The sequence below is a fragment of the Carcharodon carcharias genome, chromosome 5 (genome assembly GCF_017639515.1).
Source record: "Carcharodon carcharias isolate sCarCar2 chromosome 5, sCarCar2.pri, whole genome shotgun sequence".
In the NCBI taxonomy this organism is placed as follows: domain Eukaryota; kingdom Metazoa; phylum Chordata; class Chondrichthyes; order Lamniformes; family Lamnidae; genus Carcharodon; species Carcharodon carcharias.
Genome location: NC_054471.1, coordinates 130,153,196 through 130,177,010, shown reverse-complemented (window position 1 = coordinate 130,177,010; position 23,815 = coordinate 130,153,196). Strand labels below are relative to the sequence as shown.

Genomic DNA, 23,815 nt, shown 5'->3' with positions numbered 1-23,815 from the left:
TATTAAGGCCAATTAAAACCTAACTAGCTCAATTAAATGAGCTGCCCGTCCAACCTTAAGGTTGGTGGGTGGGCGAAGAGCCCAGGCGGTCTTCGCATTCTTCATGAAACCTCATCCACGGGCAGGATGAGGTTTCATGAAGTGTTTTAAAATCTAATAAAAATTTTTACATTAATTCTTTGACATGTCCCAGCTCATATAACAGTGTCAAATGAGGGAACATGGTTTAAAAGTTTTTTCTCCTTTATTTCAATTTACACATGTCAAACTAATCTCCCTGAGGCGCCACCATGCCTCAGGGAGATTTCTGTGCTCTTCTGCGCGCATGCGCGAAAGACCGCAGAAAACGACTCTCAGAATCCGCCCCACCCGCACAGGGAGCGCACAGTGCTTCTGGGCGGTTAAGGCCCACCCATGTACAATGGCGGCACGGCCCCAATCAGGGGAGCCAATTGTGTTTGCGCCCGCCCCCGTCCAACATCTCCGATGGGGCAAAAATTTTTCCTATAGTGTTTTTTGGCTGTTGTAAATTGTTTGGATTATCTGTTGGATTTCACTGTGGAATATCAAGACAATGCTTGTTTCTGAGGCCTCTAGCATAAAACTATGTAACTCAGCATTAATTAGCACTAAATAGCTAGTTTTTTCCAGATATCATTAGATTTTGAGGTGTAGAAGTGGAAATGTCACTCTGTTACTGCAGGGAATTTTTCTGAGGCTGAGATTAGCATGCCCTGAGGCACTTTAACTTGCATTGTGCCCAACTTGGATGACTTTGACCTTGATGTTAGATGCCATAAGTGGAAATGTTTCGATTCCCCAGCAGTGATTATCATATCGTGATGAGAACAAAGTTAATTTCATGAAAGATAAATTATTTCGTCTGACAAGGATCATTCACATCTTTTCCAAAAGACAGTCTGTAATTTCTTGTCAGAATCTTTATGTTGGTGTGGTTTTTGGGATTGGGAATTGTTCCAATTCCATATAAACAAAATAGTTCTCATTCTCTTTGATCTTGAAGAATTTGTGATCTTGCCATAAACATCAGCCCACCACTTCTTTTTATCAAACATTCATGTCTGAGGGATTTTTGTTGATTTTTTTTTGCTGGATAATAGTGTCTTTGCCCACTTAATTTTCAATATCCTATATTCAGCAAATTAGACTGCATGAGACTGCATCCTCTACTCTCCTATCTTTTATAGTCCTATTCATTGTTAGCCAACAATGATTTAGTTTCTGCTCACTATGCCCAAATCCAAAATGTCTAAAACAAAAATGGGCCCAGCACCCACCCCTGGAGTACGTTGCACCTAACTTTTCTCACATTTACCCTGATCCTTGTAACCTGTTTAACAATGAACTTTATACTTACACAGTTTGAACTCGTCTTTTACCATCTCCCTGAATGTTTCTAACAAACCTCATGTGAGACATTTTATCAAAAAAACTTCTGAAAGCCCATATATAGTACACAACTTGTATTCCCTTTTTCTATCTAATCAATCGCTAATCCAAAAAAAATTTGCAAACGTGACTTGGTTTTTGTAAATCCACTCTGTCTCTTCTTCATTAACCTATGCATTTTTAAATGGTCTGACATAATAACATAAATTATAAATTCAAACAGTTCACCCTGATGTTAGATATGCAGGTTTGTAGTTACCCAATTTATCCTTGTTCCCTTCTTGTACAAATGAATAGCCAATCTCTAATCTCATGACTCAATTTTGATAGTTAAATGGGATGGAAAGGTTGTGGCCGGGTCTTCTCTACTCTTCTCTCCAAGTCCTTTGAAGTGCATAGATGCTTGACATCAAAGTTGAGTTGACTTGAGTTCTGCTATTTTTTTTCCAGAGTTAGTTCATTACCTAACAAATATCAAGCTCAGTTAACATGATAGCATGACAATAACTACCATAGAGTAGGGAGACTTGACTAGCCATAAGTGCTAAATATCCCATGCTGCGTGAGGACAAATAGTAATTTTGCATTTGAATGCAATTCTACAAAAGGGTACAGACACTGATAGAAAATGATAAACAATAAAATAGTCATGACCAACAGGAAGCATCTCCAAATTACCTGTATACATTTTCTGCACAGTTCATCCAAAATTGCCCAAACAAGTACAAAAGATCAAGGAGTTTCAAGGACAAATTACATCCAACACAAATCGAATTTTTTTGCACTGGTTTAGAAACGTCAAGTAGAAGTTGGCCCTACCTATAAAATTGGCCACACCTCTATTTGGAATTTCTGCTAAGCCTGTTGGTTAGTTTTTGAGGAGGGTCCAAAAAAGGTTTCTTTTAGGCTGAAAGATATTAATAGGCATATTTTAAAAGTTTTTGACTTTTTAAAAATTTACTTTGAAACTGACTACTGTTACCAATTTAACTTATAAATGGCTCTGAATAGTTTTTTTATAAGTCACGCCTGTTAGTTGAAATCTGGTTGCAAAAGATAGGGAACTTGATACTCTGATTAAAAATGCTTGCTTTTGTGATAAACTGATTTTCATCTTTGATAATAAAACTGCACCAAGTTAACGTTCTTAAATATATTGTGTATTTTTAAAGCAAATTTTTTTCCTCTCAATTGCATTTTAAAATGGTGTCAAATGGTACTGCTTCACAGCAGATTTTACATTCAGCAATATGCAAATGAGTGAGCAGAAGGCCGTGGGACAAAGGACTTCTCAAAATGAATACAATTTTGGGCATAATTGGTGCCCAGATTGCCAATTGCACCTAAAGTAAAAGTTCAGGCCTAGTTCTTTGTGTCAGTAGGGGCAATGTTAGATAATAATGATTGGGTTATAGGGATAATGATCAGTAAGACTACTTCTTTACACATAATACTGTTGCTCAAGCCACAGGAACTACTATTACAACAAAAACAATTTACATTTGTATCGTGATTTTAATATATAACAGTGGCCCGTGATGCTCACTGTGGCCCATAGGTAAAAATGGATAGGTAGATAGATAGCTAAAGAAGAATATATTAAAAGAGGGATGACCAAAATCTCTTGCATGTAATGTGCTCCAAGACTATGTAGGGAAATGAAAGAAATTGCATTCTTCAGATGGGACATCAACTGTGATCTAACCTTTCCAAGAAACAAAACGACAGATCACAAAATTTCAACACCAGGACATTTTGTCACATAGAAAGGGATCATTTTACAGGTTGACACATTATTCATTAGGTTACATATCATTGCTGACTGAAAAGTTTGGGCCAATAGAAACTTACGCATATAAGAAAAAACTCCAGAAGGATTATGGTGCAAAATCTGCTTGTGGTCATAAAGTCAGATGGTCACAAACCAGGTTGGTTACATCCACTGGTATTAAAGAATACTTATGTCCATGAGATGAACTGGCTGTAGAAAATGGTATTAGACTCGATGGAAAAATCTTTAAGACACCTCAGCAGGCAATTAGGCAAAGGAAAGGCTAAAGATCTAGTCAACTGACCAGACATGAATGGAAACATCCAGAATGGTTTACAGTGATACATTGTGCTCATTCAAACCAGAATTGACAAACAGAAGAATCAACGATATTATTGGAGAATATTAGTCTGGAGAAGTGGATTGTAGAAGCCTGTAGTTACTAGAAATGTGGACAGAAAATCTTACTACATCTGAAATGTATATAATTGTGAGCCCTGCCCTTGCACAACAGATAAGACTAAGGCTCAAAAAACTTGCAAATCTTATGATGGAGCAAACTAAATTAAAAGGGCTTCAAGAAGAAAGGACTAGATTCAATTTATAAAAACAAAAATCTGCGGATACTGGAAATCCAAAACAAAAACCTGGAAAAACATCAGCAGAGAAGAAAAGAGTTGACGTTACGAGTCCTCATGACCCTTCAACAGAACGGTTCTCTCGAAGAGTCATGAGGACTCGAAACGTCAACTCTTTTCTTCTCCGCCGATGCTGCCAGACCCGCTGAGTTTTCCCAGGTAATTCTAGATTCAATTTATCCTGGTGCACTGAAATTATTGAAGGGAGAATATTTTCAGTAGTCAGATGATGAATGAAAATCACATGTAGTGCCCTTATTTAAAAAGGAATTAAAATCACATTCTGTAAGTGATAGGCCAGTAAGTTTAGTCTCTGTGGCAGGGGAATTAATGAAAACATCATTTGTAATCCTATATATGATCATCTAAGATATACGGCGCTGACCAAAGATAACTAAAAACTTCAGAATGTTAAACCTGATTCAATTTTTGAAGAAGTAACTAAAATGGTGGATCAAGACAATTAAGTATATATAATTTATTTGAAGTTCCAAAAACAAAACTTTTGTGAAGTGCCTGTTGAAGGATTCTAAAAGAAATTCCAATTGCATGTGTGTGTAACGAAAGAGTGAGTAAGCATATTCTTCTACAGTTTAAAAACAAGGAGGTTGTTTTAGCCCTACTTGCCTGGCAAAAACAGGTGGGTGAGTAGAGAAAAGGAAGGAATTCCTGACTCAGTATCAACCTTTTATTAGGTTAATATGACAGATTCAGCTGACACTGTTGTTTATCTCCTTCCAGATTTTGTGTCTTTCAGTTTCAATTTAAACATACTCAGAAAGCTTTTCTTAATATCATTGTAACAGATGCTCATTACCCGTAGAATATTATGAACCATGACTTTTTCTCATATAGCCTTAATTACATCTTCACAGAAGATGACATCAAACCATACATGAAAGGACATACTGAGGATCATGAGGATCATGATGAATCTACATCTCCAAGCAATGAGATACTTCTGTCCAACATGGACTCATCCATTACAGCAGTAGATGTACCAATATCTGAAATAAATCCATATTCTGATTACACTATTAGTCAACAATTACAATTGGCCGAACAAGAAAAGTTCAGGACACCAGGGGAGGATCTAATTTGGCAGAGTCCTCGAAAAATTCCCACCGATCTAGACATACAAACAGATTGTGACCAACCTGGATTTTCCCCAGTGGAGACCAAACCATCTAGAAGGCCAGATATTTCTGAACACGTCCGTTATTTTAAGCACAGTCCGATAGCTGCACTTGACAGTCATGATCCAGGGGTGCTTCACAGCGATGCAGAAACTACACAAGAACCCACAGAGAACAATGACCATATTAAGGGACTATCTGTGTCAAGTGCAGAAATACCCTCCAATTCAAAGGAAAACAACAACATGTTTAACGCTGATGAGAGGTGGAAGAACCTATCTTCAAGAAATTCATCAACATTGCTGTCAGAAATTCTGCAGGGTGCTAAAAAGCCACAAAAAGATGGTGCTGAAAGTGCCATAAAATCAAACATAGCAGCAGTGCAAAATCCAGTTAATGAAAGTATCGTGAGCGAATCATCTGACATAGATAGTTTGTTTTCTTCAAGACCTTCAGATTTAAAATCATTTGCAGCCAATACAAAGCTCAACCAATCAAAGGGAAAAGGTCAACAGATACACAATATCTTGGACCAAAGTTCTGAGCCAGATAGACCTCTAAGTTTAATGAACAACACATCTAGCCATATCAAGAAGCCAGGAGAATATAACAATGACATACCAAATCTTACATTAGGAAGAGGAGAGAATGAGCATTCAAAAAGAAAAGGCATTTTAAAGCGCAGTCCAAGTACTAGCTCCACTGAGTCAGAAAACCTATCCAAATGGACCCTAATTCGGTCCACAGAAGACATAGCAGTGCCACCACAAGCTGAGGATTCTGATGGCAACACAAGGTTGGAGATGGGTGGCAAACAAGTGAGGTTCTCTGCTACAATGAAAAACAAGCCTCCGGCAAATATGGTTGAAAGGCAGAAAGCTGACGAAGCATTGAAAATGGGTACAAAAAAAGCCATGTCACAGCAAGAAGACAGTAATGCCAGCAAATTCTTCTCATTGTCTTCAGCTCCAGCTCAAAGATATGAAAACGAACCAGAGGTAGATCAGTTTTTGACTGACAAAAGAACAACTGAACAGGACCATTTCCCATCACTGAGTTGGAGAGAAAACTCAGAGGCGCCACAGAGAAACTCCCACGGTACGCTGTAATTTAGTTGTCTAAAGGCATTTAACTTATTTCTGATGAAACATGAAAGTCCCTTTTCTTGCTTATTTTGGCAGTTGCTATTTTGTTTCCACTTTTAAAACTGAATAGTAGTTTAACACATCTCAAGCCACTACAAGTCAGTTTTCAGAAAACTTGGGAGAGGGAGGGAAAGAGGAGAGAAGGAGATGGATGAGGATAGAGGAAGGGAAGGATAGAGGTGTTGGGTAGAAGAGAGAGAGGACAGAAAAGGGTGGAAGTGGATGAGAGGTGAGGCGAGGATTTGGTGGAAGATGGGGAAGAGAGAGAAGTGGGTGAGAGGGAATATGGGCAGAGAACAGAAGGAGTGGCAGGGAGAGAGCAAATATTTTTTGCCAGCAACCTTAAGAACTGCCAGAGTTCTGACTGAAAATACTTGGGGACAGAGAGTTGCCATTAAACAATCACAGAAAAAATAGAGGCAGAGAGTAGTACGGTGGGGTGAGCACTGCCAATATTCAATCAGCAGAGGAGCATTGTTGTTTCTGACTTCAGTATTCTGCCATGGTGATAGATAGTTGCAGCAAGTGGGCCGGAAAGGGTATTCATGATCGTGCAGTGTGAGTGGCAGGGACTGGCTTTGAAGTGGACCAACGGTGTAGAAACAGAACGGCAAAGGGGACAATGAGAAAGTAGCAGATGTGGTGGGCTGGCAGTGGTTCCAGTGTTATGAGAGACCTGGTACACACACAATCATTTGGGAGTGGGATGACCAAGGCCTCATTAATCTAGAGCTGGCATGCATGGAGCAGTATACCAGGGCAGCCTGCACCTCTGGGCTTCTGTTATATTGGAGTGTCTTGGTTGGCATCTGGGCCCACAGGTAGGTAGGCAGGGGAGGCCATTCTTGGGGGAGTGGGAGAGTCCAACCAAGCACCACAGCAGTAGCAGCAGCCCAAGTTACTTTTATGAAGGCTAGAGGAGAACTCCTGTTCCTCCTGATCTCACAGAATATCTGTGGACTTATCTTTATGCTGCTTTTCAACTGGAAGGCCAGCTGTTACCAGGCAGAGTTTCTGCTGTCCACACTTCATGTATTTGAATCCTAAAATGCAAAGCAGTTCCATTCACATTGTAGGTCCTCAATCTAAAATATCTACATTGATGTTTTCTTGCTCCTGTGGCTGCTTATTCTGAGAACCCATGCAAATGGTGATGGCCACATTGACAGCAGAAACCTGATGGTAAGTTCTATCCCATGACTTTCACACTGGTATCACTCGATTTCCACTGGGCAGGAGGCCTCAAAATCTCCCTCCTTTCATTGAGGCAGTATCTTGATAACTTGTCCTCTAACTGAATGATGGGCCTATTTGAAGTTATTCTGAGATTCAGTGAATGACTGTACTAAAAGTAAGTGAAAATATTGGAATTCCATTGAAACAATTAGCTGCTAATAGATAATTTGAAGCAAAAACAGAATTACCTGGAAAAACTCAGCAGGTCTGGCGGCATCGGGGAGAAGAACAAAGTTGACGTTTCGAGTCCTCATGACCCTTCAACGGAACTGAGTAAAAATAGGAGAGGGGTAAAATATAAGCTGGTTTAAGGTGGGGTGGAGAGAAGTGGGAGGGTGTGGTTGTAGGGACAAACAAACAGTGATAGGAGCAGATAATCAAAAGATGTCACAGACAAAAGAACAAAGAGGTGTTGAAGGTGGTGATATTATCTAAAAGAATGTGCTAATTAAGAATGGATGGCAGGCCATGCAAAGTACAGCACTAGTGGGGTGGGGTGAAATAGGACTAACAGGGCATAAAAGGTATAGATTTAAAAATAATGGAAATAGGTGGGAAAAGAAAAATCTATATAAATTATTGGAAAAAACAAAAGGGAGGGAGAAGAAACGGAAAGGGGGTGGGGATGGAGGAGGGAGTTCAAGATCTAAAGTTGTTGAATTCAATACTCAGTCCGGAAGGCTGTAAAGTGCCTAGTCGGAAGATGAGGTGCTGTTCCTCCAGTTTGCGTTGAGCTTCACTGGAACAATGCAGCAAGCCAAGGACAGACATGCAGGGCGACCGCTTTGCAGAACACCTTCGCAAACATTACCCAGACCTCCATGTCGCTTGCCATTTTAACACTCCACCCTGCTCTCTTGCCCACATGTCTGTCCTTGCCAGACCTGCTGAGTTTTTCCAGGTAATTCTGTTTTTGTTTTGGATTTCCAGCATCTGCAGTTTTTTGTTTTTATATTTAGATAATTTGAAGGTTTATCTGGGTGATTTGTTTCCAGTTGTATCTTAAAATATGTTGTTAGAGTTGTTTCAATATGAACTTACATAATGCAATGTGAATAACTATGTTTTTAAAGCTAAGATACACTAAGCTTGTGAAGACTGTTGTGGAATTTTCAAAAATCTGTGCAATTATTGAAAAGTAATATAGCCATTGTTTGGATATCTAAAAGGCCTACTCTAAAATAGAACTGGAATGATTATTTCTGTCTTTGGAATCAGCTTCCAATGGATCTGATTCATGCTCTAAACCTAAGCTGGGGAGTTTTTGATGATGCTTTGACTCTTATCCGAAATGTTTTAAAAATGAAACTTTTTTGTGTAGAAGTAGGTTGTAGATGCTTTTATAGAGAATACCTGTTTACTTCTGAAGTGTTCTAAAGTTCTTTGCAACATTTGCTACCACTTTGAATTCCTATCAGGACATTGACTTCGAGAACTCGAAACTGCCAGAAAGGGAGGAGTTTTCACCTTGTGGCTTGTAGCAATCAGGCAAGTGTTCAGTTATTTGAACAGTTGGTGCTACCCAAAGATCAGCCAAAGCTCAAATCATTATATGTGGTATAAAACTTTATAGCCCTCAGCCATAGCTCAAGTGAAAAACTGTCAAACTTAAGCTGTAGTTTGAGTCCAGCAAACAGACCAGTTCAAATGAGATTTTACTAGCCAAACGTTGAGGTGAAGTATGACTTCACAAGAATCAAATGACTGAATCCTTGAAACATTCCTGCTTGTTTTACAAAGTACAACACTGTACCCGTACAGAACCATATTTTCTCAAGTTGAAGTTCATAAACTTTTCATTTCTCCCATTCATTTTCCCAACTCTTCGTGTAAAATATGTAGAATCTACATTTTTCCATGCTTTTGTAAGTGTATGTGACAAACCAGCCATGGCGCTGAGTGCTTCAAAGGTAGTGTTTAAAAACAGTACAGCCTGTTAATTTCATAGGGGGGCAATCCTGGCAGTCTTGTGCCCACTGTAGAGCTCAACCACTGAGGTTTTTGTTGTCCATGAGTGGGATGGGCAAGTTCAGGCCTTCTGCAGTGTGCAGGTATATCTGTTGTACCTCAGTAGAAATGACCTGGGAAATTCCTCCAGTGGCTACCCAGGCAGTGTGATAGGTTCGCTCTTCCCTGGAAGAACTATCTGGATATACAAGCAGTCCTCTAACAAAGCAGGTCATGTCTATCCTTCACACACTTATCGGCCTCCTTATCTTCAAGACCCTGACCCTGATCCAATTTGGATCTGAAGAAGATTCATATTAGGCTTGAAATGTTAACTCTGTTTCTTGCTCCACAGATGCTGCCAGACCTGCTGAGATTTTCTAGCATTTTCAGTTTTTATTTCAGATTTCCAGCATCCGCGTTTTTTTGCTTTCATACCAAGTTGGACCCCAACTGGTCCCACTTCCATTGTGATTGAGCAAGTCCTGGTGAGACCAGGCCTTCCTATTCCTATTGCACGTTGGGTCCCAACTGAGGGTCAAGATGGTCACAACTTAGGAAGTTCTCCCTCTCCTTCCTGAGGGCAATGGCCTTAATGAACAGGCAGGAACTCTACCTCCACAAAACCATCCTGGAAACTCAGTTTAAGGTGTCTTATCTGGATTGAGCTTGCAAACAGTCTGATGGATCCTGCCACACTTGCAGCGGGAGTCCACCAGAGCAGTCAAATTGAGTTCAGGCCTATTATCCTGAAAGTTCCTTCATTTAGTAGCACTGTAATTTGATAAAGTAACATTTACATTTTAAAAGAACACCCAAGGTATTGGGAGGGTTTAGTGATAACTCTTGTCCTCATTAAAAAACATACAACTCTTATGTTTGGAAGTATTTGGTGTCTTAAACTGAAATTCATAACGAAGTATTGATAGTAAATGCTCTTTAAGAGACTGTTTCTTTAATTTGAGGAAAATTTATTTATGTGAATAAGGAAGCACCGGTTAAAATTATATGAAAGGCCTGTAATAGGGAGTATTTTTTTTCTGGTCTCAATATATTCCTGAACCACTATTAAACTACATAATATGGTTCAGATTACAAAAATTATTTTTTCACCCAAAGCTTAATATTGAACTATGATAAAAGAGTTCATATTTCTATCATTTTAAAGTTGATAGTCAAATTAGAGATTAAAGGTGAAATATGACTTCCTGCTTGATTTGGGAGTGCTGAAGGCTTTCAGGAATTCTAAATCATCTGGAAAATGAGGCTCTAGGGGAGATACCTCAGGCATAGCATGTTATCAGTAGATCAGATTTGTTGCTTAAAAATACACCTGTAGACCAATTGAATCATGATTGTTTCTGGTTCTTAATATCATCAAAGAAAAGCCAAGATTTTTAGTTTCAACCAAGAGTGTTTTGTTTACAGCATACTGTTGTCTCATTGGGCAGGATCTTTTGTTTGGCGTGCGGAGGTGAGCACCTCACACTGACGTGTAAAATGATGCGCGGTGACATTGGGTGTGTGTTCTGACGTCACCACGCATCATTCCGACCTTTAGTTCAGTGGGCATGCACCAGCGTCAGCTGCATGCCCGCCGAACTGGCCTTTTAAGTCCATTAATAAACTAATCAAAGTACTCAATTAAATGAGCTGCCCATCCAACCTTAAGGTTGGCGGGCAGATGAAGAGCCCAGGCAGCCTTTGCATTTTTCATGAAACTTCATCCATGGGTGGGATGAGGTTTCATGAAGGATTTATTAATGACATAAAAAGTTTTATCAAAATTCATAAACATGTCCCAGCTCATGTGACACTGTCACATGAGGGGACATATCTGAATAATTTTATTTTTTCTTCAATATTTCATAATAAGATTAATCTCCCTGAGGCAGCGAAAGAGCGCAGGCACCAACTCTCCCTCCACCCCTCCCCTCCATCCACACAGGGGGCGCATGGCGCTTCCAGGTGCGTGTCATGCTGGGTGGGCCTTAATTGGTTTGCCCACCTAAAATGGCAGCACACAGCCGATTGCGGGTGGCTCCATGCTTGCCTGCGCCCGCTCCCAACCGGTCTGCCCGACAGGGAGAAAATTCTCCCTATTGCTTTCCACAGAGTCTCTCAATTATTGACGTAATATACATAATCGGGTTCAGGAAATTGTTGAACCTATCCACTACACAATGCAGTTGTAGAAACCCATAGACTGGATTATGCAGCCAGCAATGAAGTAATGGCATTCAGAGATAAAAACAAAAAACTGCGGATGCTGGAAATCCAAAACAAAAACAGAATTACCCGGAAAAACTCAGCAGGTCTGGCAGCATCAGCGGAGAAGAAAAGAGTTGACGTTTCGAGTCCTCATGACCCTTCAACAGAACAGTTGCTGTCCACAAAGATCTAGCAATCTCTCGGGCATTGATTTCTCCTATCGCAATGGCAGTTTGAATCTGCTGCCCATACAAGGGATTTTCAAGCGTGCAGCAACAGTGATGTCATTAAATAGGGAAGCACATTGAAGTATTCCCAACAGATTTCTACAAACCTGAAAATTAAAACCATTATGTCCATTCACTTTTAGTTTAAATTTTACCAAGAATGAAATCCATGATTATGATTGGATTAAGATGGATGCTAAAATAATTCTAAACAAACTTTTCAAATTATTTTCAAACTATGTGGATTTTTTTATTGTATTGGAGAAATTTGACATTCCACAAATGTAAGATTATCTTTTCTGGGCTAGTGAGAGTAATTATGAAGTTAATACACCATTTAAAAACTGGTTACGCCTTATTCAACAAGTGTAATTTTTTAAAGGGTTCATACAGCAAAACTAACAGCGTAAAAATGGAAGTTTGAAGTTTTCGTCAATTCACTGATTGTTCAGGGATTTCTCTCTGGGGGCTTTTCAACAGCACACCCTCTGAAGGATTGTGAAATTACTGATAGAAACTTTTGGATCTCTGTGTTATTCTGCACATGTGCAGACTCCGAAGTTGCGGTCAGCTTCAGTGGAGTCATGATGACTAGCAAAGACAATTTATTTGTCAATACAACAGCACGTTCCGGGCCTATATCTAATATAGCAACTCACCTTGTTACAAAGCTTGAAGAATTTAGCTGGATAGGGTGAAGGTTCAGCTGATAACTCCAAGCAGGCATGAAGTCACGCCCTACAGGTGATCAGATTGAGAATCACGGCGCTCAGTTGTGGCACTCCGAAATTTTATTTTGGAAGTTTTGGGGCATATACTGCTTCTCCTTTCTATTGGCTAATTTCTTTTTTTGATTGTTGCTGAAGCATATGTTGGGCGGAATTTTCCCAGAATTGCACTAAGTGCAGTAGTGGGTGGGTAAAATGGAGTCCTGCATGGCGATGAAAATGGCGGATTTTCACGCTGTATCTTCCCGAGCTCGCCTCATTATATCTTCACTCCCGTGAAACACGCCGTTTCCATGGCAGGCGGGCCAGAAAAGCGCTCATCGCCATCAGCTCACCACCTCTTCCTAGGAGACATGACCAGCAAAGGCAAAAAGACTGCAGCCCCCCACTTCAACGATGGTTCCCTTGAGTGACTCCTAGATGCTGTGGAGGCCCGCAGGGATGTGCCCTACCCCCACTCTGGTTGCAGGATGGGTAGCAATGTCATCAACTGGCTTGGGAGGTGGTGGCAGCGGTGGTCAGTGCGAACGCCCTACAGAGGAGGACAGCCATCCAGTGCCGCAAAAGGATGAATGATCTCCTCTGTTCTGCCAGGGTAAGTCACTCTTTTCATCACTCCAAACTCTCTCACTCACAAATCCATAGCACATCCACAGTGTCCTCACTCACTGCCAGTGCAAGGGACATCACCATTCACTCTTTCACACACACCATCATTGCCCTCATCCCGTCAATAGGACCATTTACCACCCATGCAGGCCAGGCATACTTATCATCTGGCCTGGCAGGAGTCCCAATGCACTCTCCCCATCTCTATCCATGCAGGACAAGCTGGCTACAACAAGAGGGAAAGGTTACAGACAGGTGGGAGGATGCCGGAATTCAAGGTTCTGACAGAATTCGAAAACAGAGCCATCCAGCTGGCCGGAAATGACCAGAACCGGTCCTCTGCTGATGGTGAGGTCGGCGCTGCTCTACCAAGTGAGGATCCAGCAGTGCAACATCCATCAGACACCCATGGCATGAGTGATGTGTCCTGTCTAACAGGCCACTGCCATGCACTAATTATCTCCCCTTGCTTTCTCAGGCACATTTGCCAAACAGCCGATAGAGTTCATGTGCAGTCGTTGGCGATACTGGTTCTCAGTCACCTGCAGGAATGGCAGGCGGCATCTTTCAGAAGGCTTTTGACAAAGTCCCACATAAGAGATTAGTGTATAAAATTAGAGCTCATGGGATTGGGGGTAGTGTATTGAGATAGATAGAAAACTGGTTGGCAGACAGGAAACAAAGAGTAGGAATAAATGGGTCTTTTTCCGAATGGCAGGCAGTGACTAGTGGGGTACCGCAGGGAATGGTGCTGGGACCCCAGCTATTCACAAGGTATATTAATGATTTAGATGAGGGAACTAAGTGTAATATTGCCAAATTTGCAGAAGACACAAAGCTGGGTGGGAGGATGAGCTGTGAGGAGGATGCAGAGATGCTTCAGTGTGATTTGGACAAGCTGCGTGATTGGGCAAATGCATGGCAGATGCAGTATAATGTGGGTAAGTGTGAGGTTATCCACTTTGGTAGCAAAAACAGGAAAGCAGATTATTATCTGAGTGGCTATAAATTGAGAGAGGGGAATGTGCAACATGATCTGGGTATCCTCATACGCCAGTCAGTAAGCAGGTGCAGCAGGCGGTGAAGAAGGCAAATGGTATGTTGGCCTTCATAGTGAGAGAATTCGAGTACAGGAACAGGGATGCCTTGCTGCAATTACACAGGTCCTTGGTGAGACCACACCTGGAATATTGTGTGCAGTTTTGGTCTCTTTATCTGAGGAAGGATGTCCTTGCTATAGAGGGAGTGCAGTGAAGATTTACCAGGCTGATTCCTGGGATGGCAAGACTGATAATGAGGAGAGATTGAGTCAGTTAGGATTATATTCGATGGAGTTCAGAAGAAATTCTAACAGGACTAGACAGGGTGGATGCAGCAAGATAAAAGCAAAATACTGCAGATGATGGAAATCTAGAACAAAAACAAAAATACCTGGAAAATCTCAGCAGGTCTGACAGCATCTGTGAGAGAGGGATACAGTTGATGTTTCGAATCCATATAACCCTTAATCAGAACTAAGACATATAGAAATGAGATGAAATATAAGCAGAGACGGCCAAAGATGTCACAGACAAAAGGACAAAGGGGTGTTTACAGTGGTGATATTATCAAAAGGATGTGCAAATGGGGACATTAAGGGAAGCAAGCAGGACAAGCTAGTGGCAGATGGCCCTAGTGCGGGTGGGGTGGGGGGAAGGGATCAAAATGGGCTAAAAGGTGGAGATAAAACAATAGATCAAAATAAATTGAAAAATAGGAGGGAAAAGAAAAAATTATAGTTGTAAAAAAATTATAAATTTTTGGAAAAAGGGGGATCGGAAAGGGGGTGGGGATGGAGGAGAGAGTTCATGATCTAAAATTGTTGAACTCAATATTAAGGCCAGAAGGCTGTAAAGAACCAAGTCAGAAGATGAGGTGCTGTTCCTCCAGTTTGCGTTGAGCTTCACTGGAACATTGCAGCAGGCCAAGGATGGACATGAGAGCAGGGTGGTGTGTTAAAATGGCAAGCGACAGGGAGCTCTGGGTAATGCTTGTGGACAGACCGAAGGTGTTCTGCAAAGCGGTCATCCAGTCTGCGTTTGGTCTCCCCAACGTAGAGGAAACCGCATTGGGAGCAGGAATGCAGTAGACTAAACTGTCCCAATCCCCTTCTAACAGCTTATATTTCATCTCATTTCTATATGTCTTAGTTCTGATGAAGGGTCATATGGCCTCGAAATGTCAACTGTATCCTCTCCACAGATGCTGTCAGACCTGCTGAGTTTTTCCAGGTATTTTTGTTTTTGTTCTTGATGCAGGAAGGACGTTCTCAATGGTGGGGGAGTCCAGAACCAGGAAGTCATGGTCTGAGGATATGGGGCAGACCACTTAGGACTGAGATAAGGAGAAATTTCTTCACCCGGAGAGTAGTGATTTTGTGGAATTCACTACTACAGAAAGTAGTTGAGGCCAAAACATTGTATGTTTTCAAGAAGGAGTTAGATATAGCTCTTGGGTCGAAAGGGATCAAAGGATATGAGGAAAAAGTGGGAGCAGGCTATCGAGTTGGATGATCAGCCATGATCATGATGATCATAGCAGAGCAGGCTTGAAGGGCTAAATGGCCTACTCCTGCTCCTATTTTCTATGTTTCTATGTTTCTATCTATAGACTCTGGGTGTTGCTAGGCGCCGACTAACCATGGTTCGCTGTCGCTCATGGGCAGTGTGTGCAGGAGCCCCTGTTGCTCCTTCTTCATGATGTTGCTGCTCCTGCATGCTCCTTCATGAGGTTGCTGGTGTGCCAGGTGCCTCAGTCACTCTCTCCTCCGTCTTCTACAGTCCCTGTAGGCCATCAGGCATACAGCTACGTCACCAGGATCCATGACCCTGACGCGGTCCTCCTGTAACACGAGAGAGAGTAATGTGGTTTTCATGGCTGTACTTGGCACCTTTCCTGGCCCTGTGTGACTGCCCCTTAATGCTTCCTGGAGAGTGCTGGTCACCCCTTGGATGGCCACAGATGAGTGCGCTGCATGGCTGCCCTGTCAACCTGTGACATGTTTGACACTGGTCCAAACCAAGATGCTGAGATTACAAGGGGTTGTGTGTGCCTCCAGCAGTGACTGCTACATGGCCAGTGTTGGTGAGGAGGTTGTACAACGTGTGTAATCCAACTGCTCCGTGGCCCAATAAAGTGGTGGTGGGCTCAAAGTCTGTGCCGGGGGTGGGGGTGGGGGGGGATGGTCGTGGGGTCAGGGTAAGGGATGGAGTGCTTGGTGGCCCTTTGGTGCCTCCACATTGCTTGCATGGGCAGGCAGGCTAGGACCTTGACCCCAATCATGTCATTGTGGCTGTTCCTAATCTGTCTTATTTGCAGAGGCATGGTCAGTTTATACAGGTGTCTCTAATGCATGGCCACTTCCCTCGCTTACCTTGCCCCCCCACCTCAATTGCCTATGCGTGGGATGCAGCACCAGGGTAGCACTTGACATCCCTCTTCCCTCCTTAGCAGTTGCCTCTGAGGCCAGGCATCAGTTGCCTCCGCTCCTCGGCGCCCCGAGGCCTATAAATAATGGGTGAGCTGTGGAGAACACTGCTGTTCACTCACCTCAGTTCCCCCAAAGTAAAGGCCGCCAAGTGCATGTTGCCTGCGTGCTGTTGTGAAACATGTCAGTGTGCTTTCCCGTCCACGTGGATGGACAATCTGGCGGGGCTCCAAGAGCCTGGCGAGATGGTCTTTTAATTATACGCTAATGTATTACAATTAGCTCCCCACCGACCGATGGCGGGAAACACGTCCCACCGTTGGCAGGCTGAGCAGAAGATTGCGACCTGTCTTCACACCATCGTGACGTATTTTCTGTGCATGCCACCTATCATGCTCGCCAGTGGGCTTAGAAAATTTCACCCATTATTTCCAAACTTAAGAAAGCCTATTGCCAGATTTTCATATATGACACTTCAATTCACAGCTAATTCCTAGTTAAGTGTATGAAAGAGATTTATTAACTAGTTGGTAGCCTCCTTTCGCCCACCCCCCCCAACCCTTCACCCTCAAATAAACATGTATCTCCACATAAGTGGATTGTCGTTCTTTGGCATCTTTGCTGAAACAGTTTAAGAAGCTGCCTTCGGAATATTAGGTGTAAATTCACATTCCACCAGCTCATAAGCAAAATGTGCTCAAACACTAACATCCATCACTGGGCTTTTCAGTCTACCTGATATTAGGAGAGCAGATCACAAATAACTTTCAAAAAGAGACTATTTAGAAAAGAAAGAAAGACTTGAAAGACATCTCAAAGTGCTTTGTAGTCAATCAAGTGCTCTTGAAGTGCAGTCACTGATGTAATGTAGGAAATAGTGCAGCCAAAGTACAATAGCAAACTCCAGCAATGTGATTATGACCAGAGAATATGTGTTTTTTTAGGTCATGTTGATTGAGGGATAAATAATGGCCAGGGTACATGGGATAACTCCCCTTCCCCTTCTTCAAAATAATATAATGGGATCTTGCACACCCACCCGAGTATGTAAAGGAGGCTTTGTCTCATCAGAAAGGTGGCACTCCTACAATGCAGCTCTCCCTGCATTGGAGTGGCAGCCTTGATTTCTGTGCTCAAGCCCTGGTTTGCAAAGGCAAATTTGGATTGCTTTCTTAAATTGCTCAGCAGTTCTTAGCAGGTGTATCATCGCAAATATCAACTTGGCCAACATACTTTTACATATGTCAACTGTTGAATACAAACTAAGACTTCACTCTTAACAGATGTCTCAAGTTAGAAAGCCACAAAGATTGTGCTGCCAAAACACAAATAATTCTTGGATTTCTATCTTATACTGAGGTTTGCAGTTATTTTTGCTCTGATATCAAAATGATTAAAGTAGAATTTACTTATAGTCAGAAAATTTGATGGGCTGGAATGATGGATGCATTGATTTTGTGTGTTATGTGAGAAGAGATAGTGAAATTATCTCTGCTTCTGACAGGCATATCAGACAGTATGCAAAAAATAATGAGTAATTAAATTTAATTAATGCATGAGCAGTGAGGGAAACACAACCTGGGGATAGGCAAGGTTGTATTTTTTGAAAGGTTAGAAATTATTGACAACTTTGAATATGGCAAATGCAATTGACAGTTGATTAAAACATAAAGGGCATGGATAATTTATTGAATACAATATTTGCATAAATAAATAAAACCATAGTGCAATAAACCAAAGCTAGCTAACTCTTAGACAGTAAAATTAGGTAATGAAAATATGTACTTTGCCACATAGCTCCATTTAAATGGAGTATTATTGCCTGCATTTAAGCAGTTAATGACCAAGGTCACACAATGCACTTTTAGGCCATTACTTTCCCATTCACACCGCATAGTGACATTTAAAAGTTAATACATTGAATTTTTTTGCCATAGTTTTATCCACTTGCAAATGCAACACTTTGGCTATTTCATCAGATTCTATTCCCTCTCCCCTCTGTTTTGAAGCATTGAGGGAACAGTAGCCTGGTGGTTATCCTGCTGGATTGGTAACCCAGAGATTGTGGCCCGGATTGTCATGACTCCATCAGTGTCAGAAGCGGGGGCAGATTTAAAAAGAGTGGGCGGGACCCAATTATGGGATTCCCGCCCCCATTACCATCTTGTGGGATTTTTTATGGTTCCGGTATAATGGTGTGGATAGCGAGCCCGCACTCAGCAATCCTGCCTTTGCCTAATCCATTGTGGGAGTGAGCATTTCAGACTGCAATTTTGATGGTTTTGGGCTGGCTCTTGCAGGGGACATGGTTCAATAATTTTAAAAGGTGTTGCCAACCTCATATGTCATATTTAGTCAGTGTACAATAATGTAAGTATGTTTTAATGCAATGATTGATAACAGGGCTTTGTTCTTAAAATTTAAGTGACCTCTAAATTGACCAACATTGTGTAAGTGTTCACATGTATTACAGTACTTTATCTAGCGCATAAAGGGTTCTTTTGCATTCAACATAATTGAGAAACTGACTTTAATGTGTCATTTGGACACTGCTTTCATCTTCAGATCGATTTAAAGTCCAGAGATCTGTTCAGCCTTTGAAAAACACTTCCAGTATTCACCTTGGGTAGAACTCATGAGCCTTATAATAACAATGGAAAGGCTTTAAATGCTCATAAAACTATCAAGATAAACAAATATCCATTCATAAATGACTTCAAAGAAACAAAGGCCAGGATTTTTAGGATGGTGGGGTTTCCATTCCTGCCATCCAAAGAGTTGGCATCACCTGCATCCCCACTGATACGGGCTGCCCCACAGCCATTTAGTGCTCCAATGAGCGTTAAATGGCTGGAGATGGGACTTCCGCCTTTCACCTCTGGAGGAAGTCCTACCTCAGAGAGAAGCTGTTCATTCTGATTAGCCAACAGCTCTCTCATCCCAGTAGTGGAAGATGCTGCAGTGGACAGGAACTAGGACTGCAAGCAGTGCCCAGAGTGTAAGTCCTGTGAGTCCAGTGCTAAGTAAGCGTGGAGGTCACAGGGCGGATTGGGGAAGTGGGACCCGAGGGGTTGGGCAGAGGGAGGGTGAGAGGTTTGATGGAGATGATGGGTGGGAGCACCTGCTGGGCTAGACCTTGCCCCCCCAACCCCACCCCCCCCACCCCACCAGGCTGTGTGGAAAATGGTCTTTAAGTGGTCACTAATTGGCCACTTAAAGGCCTCAATTGTGGAGAGGTTGGGTGAGCAGGAGCCAGGTGGGAAGGTCATCCAAGGAATTTGACCACAGCTCCCAACCTGCAAACCCACTAGTAGGGGAATGTAAAATTCTGTCCATAATTCTCTCAGCAGCTCAGAAAACTGTCAGTCAAACACAATAATTGAAACCCCCATTTAAAAAAAAAGCTTTAATCCCCATAACACCTCTTAATCATGTCCAAATAAACATAAAAGGCATGGAGAAACAACTTGAAAGAAATATAAAGTCATTACAAGCTCATAAAACTGTCAATAAAACAAAGCTGGTTAGTCAGATGTTTAGTCTGCTTCAAAGGTTTAAATGCATTCAATTATTCAGAGCCTTTGTGTCACAGCTGTGCAATGGAATTATGTTTCTTTCAAAGTGGATTTAGAATGGATATTTGGTCACTTTGATAGTTTTATGAACATTACAAAGCCTTCCAGTGTCATTATTATAGGGCTCCTATGATGTATGGCCTCTATGTAGTGGATACTGGAATAGTGGGAATGGAGAATGCATGGTATCTTAGAAGGGACATTGGTGGTATGGAAGGCGCATGGGGTGTGTGGAGGGGGCATGAGCTATATGAATGTCAAGGGTGTATGGAGGATGCATGGAGATGTATGGAGAGGGCATGTTTGTTATGGATGGGGCATTTAATATAATGATGATGCATGGCATGTGGGTGAGGATTGAGGGGTGAGGGTGTTGAGCGGTGAGGGCTAAGGGGGCCTAACAACCATGTTGAGAACTGGGCTGATGACCCAGCAGACAAAGGTGGGCCTTCTAACCTACTTGTATTGGCATTTGCCCATCTCAATCCTGCCTTTGGAGCCAGTGGACCCATCTCCAGTCTGTGCCCATCTTCTCAGTATGAAAGGCAGGTGGACACTGCCAGGATGGAGGCAGGATGGAGGAGCCCAGAAAATTCCCTGTCCAGACCCCTCATGATTTTGAATACCTCTAACAAATCTCCTCTCTGCCTTCTTTTTCTCCAAGGAAAACAGTCCCAACTTCTACAATCTGTCTTCATGGCTGAAATTCCTCATCCCTGGAACCACTCTTGTGAATCTTTTCTGCACCCTCTCTAAATGTTTTCACATCCTTCCTAAAGTTGTGGCTGCAATACTGCAGTTGAGGCTGAACCAGTGGTTCTGTACAAATTTAACATATCTTCCTTGCTTTTGTACTCTGTGCCACCATTAATAAAGCTTAAGATGTTGTATGCTTTGTTAATCGCACTCTCAGCCTATCCTGCCACCTTCAATGATTTATGCACCTATACATTCAGGTCCTTCTGCTCCTACATCCCTTTTAGAATTGTATACTCTGTTTTATTTTATTTCTGTGTTTTTCCTACCAAAATGAATCGCTTCACACACCTCTGCATTAAATTTCATTTACCATTCTGACAACCTGGCTATGTCCTTTTTGGAGTAATGCACTATCCTCTTTATAGTTCACAATACTTCCAAATTTTATATCATCCTCAGATTTTGAAACTGTGGACTGTACACCAAAATCTAGGTCACTAATATTTATCAGGAACATCAGGAGCCCTAACACCGACCCTTGGGGAAATCCACTTTCCTCCAGTCTGAAAAACATCCATTAACCACTACCAGCTGTTTCCTGTCACTCAGTCAATTCTGTATCCATGTTGCTGCCATCCCTTTTTTTCCCATGAGCTCTAACTTTGCTCGCCAGTCTGTTGTGCAGCACTTCTATCAAATGCCTTTTGGAAGTCCATGTACACCAAATCAAAAACATTACCCTCATCAATCCCCAAAGCAACAGCAGTACCTCATCAACCCTGTTTGAAGAAAAGGTATATTTTGCAATGACATAAAGCTTCTTGAAAGTCCTTAACTGACCATCTTGAGCAAGACTGTACATCTAGGTCAGAAACAGTAAGGGTCTGCATTAATCCCAAGACAGTACATTCATCATTTCCACTCAGTATCATTCCCCTAACTTCTCTTTCAAATAACTCTTTATTAACATCTAACTTTTAAACAGCCTTGCATGTGCAACATTATTGAAATATGCTGCATACATGTACCCTGATAATTTTAAGCTCTACCTCTTTCCCGCTTTCCTCAATCAATTGACTGCTTTTGTACTAGCTCTCTGACACCAAGGGCCGGGATTTCAAGCCCTGCTAGGCTTATAAGCATTAAAGTGGATGTTAAAAATAATATTGCTGCCTGGCATTCAAGTTCCCTAGCACCAGCCTGGCCCCCAGACATTTTCCATAAGAAGTGATGGGAAGTGGAAGGTGGGGGATGGCCAGCAGGGGTAGCCAAATTTCCCTGTTTGTGGCAGAGGCCAACTGGGATTTTTCAGTTGGCTACCAGGTCTCTGCCGGTGGGAGGGTGGGGAGAGCAGGGGGCAGTGCAGCTGCCTTGATGTTGTCTCCCAGTGACAGACCTGGTGGCTGGGGGTGGGGTGGAGTTGGGGTAGTGCTCCAGACAAACTTAGAGGCCCTCTACCAGCCTGGTTTTTGCTGCGGCCGAAAGCAGCACTGTGGAGCGGTTCCCTGCTCCCTGGAATCAGGCCCGGCTGCCTGATCTATTTTTTATTTTACATTTCAAAATGTTGGGGATCCCTGTCTCTTATTTTCCTGGGATAGCAGCCTACTGCTGTTTTCAAGCTGGAGGGTCTCCTATTGGCTGTCCAGTTTGTGAGCCTACTCACCATCCTTAATTGGATGATGAACCCACTCTCGGGCAATTAACTGGCCAATTGGGGGAAATTCTCAACTGAGTAACTGTTTTCCAAACAGTTGGGCCTTCAGATCCCCATTTGAACCCCACACTGGACTCCTGAAGCCTGCAGGGAAAATCCTGCCCCAAGTTTTAGATGAGTACCAACTTCTACCAACTTAACATTGGAAAGGCTGAAGCTATTGTTTTGGTCCTGTCATCATTTTTGCTGCCTTGTCACTGATTCACTTACAGGTCAGTGTCTCAGGTTGAAGCAGACAGCTTGCAATATGGGGATCTTTTTGACTCTAAGCTGAACATTAGATCCTATCCATTACAAGACAACTTACCTCTGCAACATGGCCCGCTACCTTGTCCCCTGCACTATCACAGTCCTTATTAAATAACTTGATGTCCCCTGCACTATCACAGTCCTTATTAAATAACTTGATCATCTCCAGACTCACCTACATTAAATATTCATCCTGCTAGATTCTTATCCTCTTCCCTCCATAAATCCCACTTGCTCCAAAACTGGTTGAAGAAAAAGCATTTCTTGCGGTGTATGTAGTTTTACCTACATCACGATTTAACATTTGGCATAACCTAAACCAATGTTTGATTGTTCTGCCTTTGTTTTTGGTCATTTATACTGAGAGTAAAGCAGAAGGTTTATTTTACTATTTTCAGTGAAGATATTCTAGTTTTAAAATGGAGAGAAAAGCATGACAAATACTAGGTCACCTTCATTGAAAACTCTGGACAAACAGAAGTAAAACATGACCTTGAAAGGCTATGACTGACTGAGATTGCATCTTCAGGCAGTTTGTCTTGTGTTACTGATATTTGTACAACTGAGCTGGTGGCCAACACAGAACAAAATAGTTTACCTGTCAAAACCACTAAGGATTTGAGATTTATTTAATAAAAGTTGAATACTCCAGAAAAGGGGCGAGAGGTTTTATTAACATCCTTACTCAGTATAACATTGTGAAATTTCAACATTCCATTTATCTCTTTAGACTTATATATGCTTGCTGTGCCTCCAGGTCAGAATCACTATACCTGTCAAAATTTCAATATTTAACAAAAACATACAGAAGAGGAAAAAATTGCCCTTCAGAAATTGAGTATGTCTCTGTATGTCAGTCATTACAGTTCTGCTGGCAGCAGACTATTTCTTTCTACCATAAAAACCTGATAGTTTTTAAGCAACCATTCAGTCATTCAAGATTGTAAGGTTAAGAGGACAGTGCTTGAAAGTCTTGATGCCTTGTGTCAGTGAGTTGAAACACAATGAGCAGATATGGTACTAAGGAATTGTTATTTTATTAGTACAGATCATA

The 23,815-nt window shown here is 41.9% G+C and overlaps 1 protein-coding gene across 4 annotated transcripts in view; it reads left to right on the top strand.

Moving 5' to 3' along the window:
* Positions 1 to 23,815, top strand: part of LOC121278260 (synaptotagmin-like protein 2) — a 206,545-nt gene that overhangs the window by 86,607 nt on the left and 96,123 nt on the right. For 3 of the 4 annotated variants that reach the window (XM_041188501.1, XM_041188500.1, XM_041188499.1), the window contains one exon: positions 4,695 to 6,053. The exons of the other annotated variant lie outside the window; for it this stretch is intronic. In XM_041188501.1, coding sequence (XP_041044435.1) covers positions 4,695 to 6,053 — 1,359 coding nt within the window. The remainder of the gene's footprint in view (positions 1 to 4,694; positions 6,054 to 23,815) is intronic. 4 annotated transcript variants of the gene reach the window in all.